The sequence below is a fragment of the Coenobita brevimanus genome, chromosome 63, assembly GCF_032717465.1.
Source record: "Coenobita brevimanus isolate Jiangsu-jjx chromosome 63, ASM3271746v2, whole genome shotgun sequence".
In the NCBI taxonomy this organism is placed as follows: domain Eukaryota; kingdom Metazoa; phylum Arthropoda; class Malacostraca; order Decapoda; family Coenobitidae; genus Coenobita; species Coenobita brevimanus.
The window spans coordinates 23,761,799-23,772,802 of NC_137016.1; the positions used below are offsets into that span (position 1 = coordinate 23,761,799).

At 42.9% G+C, this 11,004-nt stretch overlaps 1 protein-coding gene across 1 annotated transcript; it reads right to left on the bottom strand.

The window, feature by feature from the left end:
- Window positions 1-9,351: 9,351 nt before the first annotated feature.
- LOC145404397 (uncharacterized) lies at window positions 9,352-10,704 on the bottom strand. The gene is made up of 2 exons (XM_080275914.1): window positions 10,661-10,704; window positions 9,352-10,057 (listed from the first exon to the last, which is right to left on the bottom strand). Exons 1-2 carry the CDS (start codon window positions 10,702-10,704, stop codon window positions 9,352-9,354), a joined length of 750 nt encoding a protein of 249 aa, XP_080132040.1.
- Window positions 10,705-11,004: the final 300 nt, after the last annotated feature.

Here is an 11,004-nt window from a genome sequence, read left to right on the forward strand (position 1 = left end):
TTGAGGATGGTTTTGTTTCTCAGTGCGTTTTACCCTTGATCTATTTCTTCCTTTATATTCAAGAAGCTTTACTGATAAAACTGGCCACACACTACTTAACAACGCATTCTTTTTAGAACCATTATCCTCACTTGTCAGGAATCACCAGGTGTGAGCCGGTGAGTCTCTTTTTAATGTTCTGTTTTAGTTCACAGCTATTCTGAGAGCTAAAACCAGATGCAGGCTATTGATGCTTTGCAAAATGTTCCTCTTTTGACTGAGTTCCCTCTCTGATATGTACTGTATGTTCTAATTCTCAATGCTGTTTGTTTATTTGTTGTAGATATGGTGAAGGTTAATATACTCTCTCTCTCTCTCTCTCTCTCTCTCTCTCTCTCTCTCTCTCTCTCTCTCTCTCTCTCTCTTCTTCTTCTTCTTCTTCTTTTTCTCTGCCGTCATGTATTCGTTTCCCCCCCCCACACACACACACCAGTCTTTGTGAACTATTTTCGTCCCTCAACAAAAGAAGCTTCGTCTATTTGTCAAGCTCTTTTCCTCCGTGCCATTGTCCAGAACGTGGGATGGTCAAGGTCTCTCGAAAGACAAACAAAACACATCTTGAGAGACACTGTGATGGCCGAGGGTTTTTTCGATAATCCAGATAATTTATGATGGCTAAGAGATACGGGTTTACATATTAAAGACATTAAGATGACAGTGAGAAACTCAGACATTACGATAACTGATGCATTCGACATTTTGCGATAGCTAATATATTTTACGACAGCTGACAAACTTTACCATAGTTGAGAGACACTGAGACAACTGAGTGGCATTAAGAAAGGTGGGAGACTTCCTGATATGTACCAAACATTAAGACATCTAAAACCTTAATTTCATAATGACTGCCCCATTCATACGGTACGTCAGTGTGGGCACGGACACACCTCCATGCATTACTGTTACGGATACAGAGTTGTTATCAGCATCATCACCACTGAAATCATCACCATCAACCTCTTAAATAGGGATTAGGCCCAGGAAGAGAAAATAAAACAAACGCCAAATATACAGCAGGGTCCAAAATAGTATTAATCGCTTCGACAGTCAAGTTTCCCCAGGATTAACACACAGTCGTACACTCTGCAAAAATCAAATCCAAAAAGTTGGGTCTGTACGACTGATTTCTGTGTAAGCATTTGGGTTTACTCCTCTCGATACAGTTAATATATGTGATTACGATGTGTATATCTAAGTACACCAGTGTTATGAAGTTCGTCCTTATATTACCTACAGTACAACTCATAGCACCAGATGTCATACACTTGCAGATATGAAGGGCTTTTGTCACATGTGTCCTTCGCTGAGATATATTAATTAAAACAAAGACTCCACATATATATATTTTCCTAAGTGTACCGTCAGTATCATTATGAACCCATTTTGATATGACAATTGACAACAACAGCGGCATACAGACCACACCAGTGACAACAACAGCGGCATACAGACCACACCAGTGACAACAACAACGACATACACACCACATCAGTGACAACAACAGCGGCATACAGACCACACCAGTGACAACAACAGCGGCATACAGACCACACCAGTGACAACAACAATGGCATACACACCACACCAGTGACAACAACAGGGGCATACAGACCACACCAGTGATAACAGCAGCGGCATACACACCACACCAGTGACAACAACAGCGGCATACACACCACACCAGTGACAACAACAGCGACATACACACCACACAAAGCTGATACTACCATCTTACCACACTGACAACCATGTATCACTAACGGCAACACTACAACTGATCTATCACTACCATACCACTACCAATACCGTTACCACCACTCCTGTTCTACAACAAACCAATACCATCATCACCACCACCACCACCACCATCAGCCCTATTATTACCACCCCCCATTAACAATACCATTCCAGTACTATATCAGCACCACAACTACCACTCCCTAAGTCACTACCATCAACTTTACCACGACCACGACTTATGCCACCAGCCCCAACCACCATCCCTAAATAAATCACTATCAGTATCAGAAAGCAACCATTACTATAATACCACCATTCCAACCATCACTGCTACCAATACCGCCACCCCCATCATCACCACCTCTGTCCTTACTGTACCACTATTTCTGTCCCACCATAACCACTTCCATTACCCTTATTACTACCACTACCACGACTACCAGTCCTACCCCAGCCACCACCAGTAATTTCACGACTACTCCTCCCACCACCAATAGCACCACAATTACCACCATCCCCTACCACTGTCACTACACATACCAATCTTATTCCCACTGCCATCACCACTACCACCGCTATCACCACCAATACCACTACTACCACAATCATCACAACCAGACCCACTGCCACTACAGCCACAACCAGCACCACCACTCCTATCACCACCAGTCCTGTCAATATCACCGTATTAACCATCGTCGCAGACAAAAGCAAAAGCAATAAATCTCTCTTAATGAATACATCAAAATGCAGCTATAAATACACGAAAAATCATATGCCAACATGCACCAAACCCACGATGAAAATTCACATATATAGCCTCAAAAACGGTGGGCAAAAATGTCGAAAATGAAATAGATAATAAAATGGTGGTAAAAAATATAGAACAACATAATGTACCTACAATTTGATTCGTGTTGTGCTGCCTCTCAAGTGATGCAGCGGTAGGCATCTCTCGCAATGGATATTTCTCTGTGTCTATAATGATGTGGGGATTAGGTTTTCACTACTATTTGGTTGTATGTTTATAATTATCTGCTTTTCCAACTGCTGTGTGTAATTTTACTCTCTCTCTCTCTCTCTCTCTCCCCTTCCATACTGCTGTGTAATTAGTGGTTAGTGGTTTTACTATTTCTAAAGTGTTTTATTCTAATGCTACTTTGATTCTACTGTATGTTGGGACCTTCTCTACTTTTAAACTGCCAGTGTACTGTATTTTCTCTACTTCCAAACTGTTGTGAGTATCCGGACACTCTTGCTGCATGAAAACTGCTGTGTATATTGAGGATTTTCTGCTTCCAAACTGCTGTGTATTGGGGTCATTGTACTTCCAAATTGGTTACGCAGACCTCTTAATTTTCTTTCTTCCATCTTCTTGGTCATATCCGTTCTATTTATAACAGTGGAAACGGATGTAATATGATAAAGCACCTCCGTAGCGCACCACGAAACTTCCTCTCAAAGATAAATTGGGCGGAACGAGTCATGAGGTGAATTATATGAGAATAAATTATCGCAGATCATCTTACTCCATCTGCGCCCTTTCCTTCAGCTACTTCAATCCAAGGATGTATTTTTTTTCTATTCTTGACACCCCCAGATGGTATCATCTACCTTAAAGAGAAACTTCAAACCTGAGGGGTCGGATATAACCTTCACTGGCCCCATTACTACTATGGCGATGTCCTAAGGTGAGTAACATCATTTGGAAATACAATCAGGAAAAAACAAAACCCCTCGGATTGAAGGATATAACAGAGCCATTTCCTTTATATTGCAACCATCTGTCTTAAATGTAAACAATTACAAACTGACAAACCCACAGATGAACAAAATGACATCACAAATATATCGTTCATGCCAAAGATTATATTATTATTATTATTATTATTATTATTATTATTAACAACCTTCTGTCTGGCAACTACTGCCATTTCGATCAGTGTCCGTAACATCAACACACGAACATCAAAAGGAAATATGTAGTTTTAACATCATACATTCATACATCATAATCATTACACCTAGTGAGGCACATCAGTAATAACACTCAGTACCGTTACGATACACGACCAAGTAATCAGCAAACCAAACAACCAGTCAGAGAAGCAACCAACCAACCAAACAAACAAATAATTAGTGAAACAACCAACCAACCAACCAATCAGTGAACCGGTCAACCAACCAGTGAACCAGCCAGCCAACCAGACCCCCAGCCAGAGCCACCCAATTAACAAATGATCTAACTAACCAAAATTCAGCTAACCAACTAACTAATCAACCAACCAACTAATTAATTAACCCATCAGTCGGCCACCCAACTACCCATCTAACAACTCAAGCAGCCAACCAACCAACTGAATAATCTGTCACCACAACCCATCTTCAAGACTCAATAAATACTAAGGCCGCCACAGTCATAACCACAACCATCACCACAAATACATCAGAACAACATCCGCCTTCAACCCCTTCAGTGTTAAGAATATATGGAGTAGATGGGAAGTTATTGAATGCTGCGAAGAGTATGTACGATGGTGCGAAGGCTGCAGTGCGTGTGGATGGTGAACTAAGTGAATTTTTCTCTTTGAAAGTTGGTTTGAAACAGTGATGTGTCATGTCTCCATGGTTGTTCAATCTGTACATGGATGGGGTAATAAAAGAGGTACAAGGTAGGGTAGTGGATGTTGGAGTGGCCCTGGTGAGAGAGGATAGTGTTTGGAAACTCCCTGTACTGTTGTTTGCAGATGATACTGTGTTGTTGAGTGAAGACGAAGGGGAGCTGCAAGGCTTGGTGGATGAGTTTGAGAGAGTGTGTAAGAATGGGAATCTAAAGGTGAATGTAGGAAAGAGTAAAGTGATGGTCTTTGAGAGAGGTGAAGTTAGTGAATGTACAGCGAGGTTGGATGGTGATGAATTGGAAAATGTGAGTACGTTTAAGTACTTGGGTAGTGTGATGAGTAAGGATGGATGTTTGGAGGGTGAAGTGCTTGAAAGGGTACAGCAGGGAAGAAAGGTTGCTGGTTCTTTGAAAGCAGTGATAAGAAACAGGGAAGTGAGCATGGAAATGAAAAAGTTACTACATGACAGTATTGTGATACCAACTCTAACGTACAGAAGTGAAGCTTGGACATTGTTGGAAGGACACAAGTCAAGAGTGAGAGCAGTGGAAATGAGTTATTTAAGAGGAGCCTGTGGAGTCACGTTGAGAGACAGGCTGACGAATGAGGATATAAAGGAGCGTTGTGGTGTTGATGTGGATGTGATAGGAAGTGTTATGAGGAACACACTGAGGTGGTTTGGCCATGTGGAGAGGATGGAGGGTGAAAGACTGACGAAGAGAGTGTATGTGAGTGAGGTGGACGGGGGGAAGAGGGAGGGTGAGGCCGAGGATGAGATGGAGGGATGGGGTGGAGAGGTATATGAGAGAGGGGGGTGTGAGTTGGGAGCAGGGGAGTGAAATGGCGGGGGACAGGGCGACTTGGAGGCGATTTGTTTGTGGCCACCTCAAACGGGATTGAGGCGTCTGGCAATAGATAGATAGATAGATAGACCTCTCTCTCTCTCTCTCTCTCTCTCTCTCTCTCTCTCTCTCTCTCTCTCTCTCTCTCTCTCTCTCTCTCTCTCTCTCTCTCTCTCTCTCTCTCTCTCTCTCTCTCTCTCTCCAACCCACAGAGCATCCAGTCACAGGTGAGGGAGCGGCATTGTATCCATCTTCACTATCAACATACCCGTCTTTGTCCTGAGAGGCGAGCCAATACAAACACATCAATAACACACTCAGAGCCACAGCTACTAACGTACACAGGCAAGCTAGAACACACACACACACATACACACACACACACACACACACACACACACACACACACACACACACACACACACACACACACACACACACACACACACACACACACACACACACACACACACACATTCATGCTGCCTCACACACAGGCACTCCCGTCTCCAACCCTCGACAAAAGGCCTTCCTCTCGTCATAATCTTCTGTGCACCACACATTGCTGATGCTTTCTTCCATGTGTCTTGTATTTTGTTGTCGCTGTCGGCAGAGTTATTAGCTTACTTGTCAATACTATCTTCATCATTATCATTATCGTAATTTTTTATGATTAACATCAGCTTTGTCATTACCATCAAAATCGACATTACCATCATCAATAACAACACTGACATCATCATCAACATTAGTCTTTTGTCTATCACTGATGGAGGAAGTGGTACGTATTTTTGAGAAGGCTGTGTGTATTATCACCGTACAGTGATATTACTGATCCCATTATAGTCACCGCACAGTGAAAAGAACAATGGCTTTATTATCACCGGTCGGTGATCATATGTTTTTCGGTATTTTAACCGAGAATCTGAAATAATTTATGGTAACTTATCAATTGCCATCATAGGATGTTAAAAGGTATTTAATAAAAATACAGTTATTCCATATTAAAATCAAAAGATATTTAATAAAAATACATTTATTACATATTAAAATCAAAAAGTATTTTATGAAAATACATTTATTCCATATTCCATACTGAATATTAGGCTACAGTAAGATTTAAACAGTACTAGTTTTAAACAGTCTTAGTGGCAGTGGTATACAGACCATTACGCATCATTTGAATCACTACTAATTATCGCTTTCTTGCTTCCTTTTGTGGACTGCTTACTTGTTTTCCGTTTGACTCCAGCTTTAGCAACTTTAGAATGATTAAATCGTCCTAATACCTTTGACTCTTTAGGACGACCCCTCATTTTTACCGTAGGAAGATGAGCATTCATTAACTGTAGTCGTTGTGAATCTGCTGTTGTGATTGGTGAAGCTGGTGTGTGTGACGTCGATGAAGCTGGTGTGTGTGACGTCGGTGAAGCTGGGTGTGTGTGACGTCGATGAAGCTGGTGTGTGTGACGTCGGTGAAGCTGGTGTGTGTGACAACGATGAAGCTGGTGTGTGTGACGTCGATGAAGCTGGTGTGTGTGACGTCGGTGAAGCTGGTGTGTGTGACGTCGGTGAAGCTGGTGTGTGTGACAACGATGAAGCTGGTGTGTGTGACGTCGATGAAGCTGGTGTGTGTGACGTCGGTGAAGCTGGTGTGTGTGACAACGATGAAGTTGGTGTGTGTGACGTCGGTGAAGCTGATGTGTGTAACGTCGGTGAAGCTGATGTGCTTGACATCTGTGGACTAACAGCATACTGGTAATCATTACCCTGTTCCCAGCAAGTAAGAATACGTTTCAGCATATCAAGTCGTGCTTTGTACACTTCAGTTCCACTATTAGTTAGCACTGCTGTGAGGCGCTGCATTGTCTCTTGACTCTCTCGGAATTTTTGGGCAGGGGTCATTGGACACTGGGGTCGTGTAATGTGCATGATGGAGGTCTTGCGTAATTGTCTTCCTCCATGTTGCCTTGGCTGAGGTCAACAGGTCACTGATACTATCAAGTCGAACGCCAGACTATACTGCGGTGGCGGGAGTGGAGGCGACTGTTTACAAAACACGTCCCCGCACCTCCCTTCCTAATCCCCCTTCACTACCCTAATGTTGTAACTACTTGTCTGAGTGATAAACAAAGCTCCTGAAATCCCTCCCTCAATACTTCCCCTCCTTACCCTCTCACCACCTCCCTCCCTACTCCCCCTTCACTGGCCTTTAACTACTACCAGTGATAAACAAACCTCCTGATATCCCTCCCTCCCAATCCCCCTTCACTACCCTCAGAACACTTAGCCAATGTCCGTACACCGTGATAATAACGTTACCAGCAATATCACCGCGCTGTGATAATAACGTCACCTGTAATATCACTGTGCGGTGATAATAGTCACTCCCTTATTTTTATTATTATTATTATTATTATTATTATTACTCTTTTTATTAACGATACAAATATTAAAATAATTTTAAATAGCTTTACCTGTTTTTAATATTATACTGTTTTACAGGTAAGTCGTGTTCTTCTCTCACCGTAATGCGCAAGATGTAAGTATAAAACACACATAGGTTAGACGTACTTTGGTAGAGTCGATCAAAAAAGAATTGGCTCAGTTATGTATGTTGCGTGAAGCATTTGATGCTATAAACGATGACTATTGCAAATTCCCACATGTTTCTGCCATACGTTAATAAACTTGGTTTGGATGCCATATACATTGCATGCTTAACATTTCCCAGTCAGTAGTGTTAACATAAGCGCACTGAGATGATGATGGATTAATAACCTGGGAACATTATGAACTATACTGATCATTTAGGATAGCATCGGACCCCTCATGTGCTTATTATTTTTTTTTAATGGACTGTACGTGGTGTAAATAACTTGCATCTAACTCCTTCCGTTAGTACTCTTGGTAGTTGTATTTCCATTTCTCGTGACGTGTTTTGCAAGTATTTCAATGCATCTCTACTAAAACCAGCTTCGATGAGGGTAGGTGAATTAGGGTGATTGTTGCTTTGATGCCGTCACAAATACTGCTACTGTGTGGGGACCTTATTTGTTCCTTTATCCCTCAAGTGTAGTAACGGGGAAGGTGTGGGTAGGGGAAGGGCACATCTCCACAAGCAGTTCTTTTCATCAGAATGAATTATAGGTGTTTTGCCCCCCCCCAAAAAAAAAAAAAGACTTTATTCAACCTTTCTTTGTCTCAGTTCCTCACTGGTGCATAACTTACCCTCGTCTATATACTGCTCATCTGAACTAGTTGATCTGAGTGTTTGACGTCTCATTTAAGGCGGGCATGCAAAACTCTGCAGTTTATCTTTGATTTTGCATTAAACCGCCCATCTATCGAATGGTATATTTTCAGAACTGTGAAGCTTCGTTCGCTTGTTTCCTTTTATAGATTTTCATTGAACAGGTAATATCTTGTTGTAGGTTCCCTTCATTTGTATAAAAAGGTGATCATGCATTATATCATGAATTTTTTAACACGGCGGGATTTGCAGTAAGAACGGGACAGGCAGTGGGTCTGAGTTACAATTCAGCATGGTAAATAATTCAGTCCTGCAGCGGGGCCGGTTCTCAGGCTGTCACCCGTGTGGCCGCCCGCCACAGAGTTGGTAATGCCGTGGTGGGCAGGCAGTCAGGCAGGGACGGCCGCTTTATATATGGCAATGAACTCAATGAACTGCAGTCAAACTTAGGCTCACACTGTCCCGGCGTCAGGATATTCTGTTTTGTATTTGTGAGGCAAGTCTCTATGGGTGTGAGCCTGGAAATGGGTCATGTGCCAAAGCTGTTCTGAGTAGTTCAGTCCTGGGAGTTATAATTTTTACGCATTTTATCGGGCTTTCTTGTTTCCTTTCCCAATTTCTGTAGCTGCAAATATTATACTATATATATATATATATATATATATATATATATGCTGACAGTCAGTCTATTCCGTATGTAAAATGTGTGTGTGTGTGTGTGTGTGTGTGTGTGTGTGTGTGTGTGTGTGTGTGTAATAATAATAAAATAATAATAATAATTGGTTTATTGGGTTAGCAGTGATACACTGACAATGTACATGGGGTTCACTTAACATAGTTTATGCTAAATCTAGGACTAGACTGAGTTAATCATGTGCACGATGGATGGAATGGCGCTGTTCTTGTACCGGTCAGTCTTCGGCGCTCTGATCGGCACAAGCTTGTTAATGTGCCTTGTAGCGCAGCGTGGTGGGGGAGCGTCAGGTGGGAGGAAGTGTTGGTGACAAGGATGACATAATAGCCCCCTCCCAAACTTCCCTAGTGCCTCCCGATGCCTCTCGGAAAGCCTTGGCAGACTCAGGATAGTCAGGGCGTTGTCGTAGCCGTCATAGGCAGGGCCCAGGATGATCCTGCACGCTCTCTTCTGTGTCCTCTCCACCTGCTGTTGTTGTGTGAGGGTGAGCGAGGATGACCACGCTGGGGAGGCGTACATGAGGGTAGGGAGTGTGAAGGCGGTATAAACATCACGTAGCTCCTTCGCTGGCGTTCCCAGTGACTTGAGTCTACGCAACATGTACAGTTTATATGAGGCTGTCCTCACTATGTTGATGACGTGTTGCTTCCAGCTCAGCCGGTCATCCACCGTTACACCGAGCAGCCTAGTGGACTGGACCAATTGGAGGGAATGGGCGCCCACTGACAGCTGGGGATGAGCCACAGCCTGTGAGGAGGTACAGAAGTGCATCACCACGGTGTTGGTGTGGTTGATTGTCACTTTGTTCTCCTCAGTCCTTTTCTTGAGTCTGTCCAGGGTGGACTGGAGTGGCGAGTAGTCCGGCTGCCTGGTGTTGATGGGAATGCCAACGGTACTGTCGTCATCATACTTCCACCGATGCGGTGTGTGTGTGTGTGTGTGTGTGTGTGTGTGTGTGTGTGTGTGTGTGTGTGTGTGGGTGGGTGGGTGTGTTGTGTTCGTCTGAGTCTGTGTCTTTGTGTACAGTTCCTTGCAAAAGTTCCGTTCTTCCAGTTGACCCCCGTTAACGCATGGCATCATATTAGATTGTTTAAAGCTGCGTGATGTCAGTATAATCCCTTTAGTTAAGAGTTTTAAATGCCAAAGCTAATATAACATATTGAGCTGTTTAGCAGAAGGAAGAGGAACGGAACTTTTGCAAGCGACTGCAAATACTCATTTCACAAGATCTATGATAAAAAAAGGTCACACTTGGACTACGACCACCAGTAATAACACTGCGATTTAGGTAACCTTACAGATACAGGTTCATGCGTTAAAAATAGGTTTGTGCATACATATTCATCCTTACATACTTGTGTACAGTATGTGTAACGTATTCTCTGATACAATAACACAGTCATCATCATCATTATCATCATCATCATCATCATCAACAACATCACCATCATCATCATGATCACCCTGTTACCTGTTGCCACTGCTGTAAATACTTATATGTTGGGCTGCATCCATCGTGTCCAGCGATGATGTGTCACGCCATTTACTCATCAGACTGAGCGTACATATTGAGTACCTTGTGTAATGTGCAATGTTACTTAGCTTATGTCCTCAACACACACATACACACACACACGTCTGGTCTTGGTCTGAGGATTGAATAATGCTCCCCCCAAAAATCAGCCTGAAAGTTCTGATTTACTGTGTGAAACAGAGAGAGAGAGAGAGAGAGAGAGAGAGAGAGAGAGAGAGCAAATCAGACATGAAAGGCGAGGAAAGTGGGGCAGAGGAAGGGCCGCGATGGGTAGAGAATAA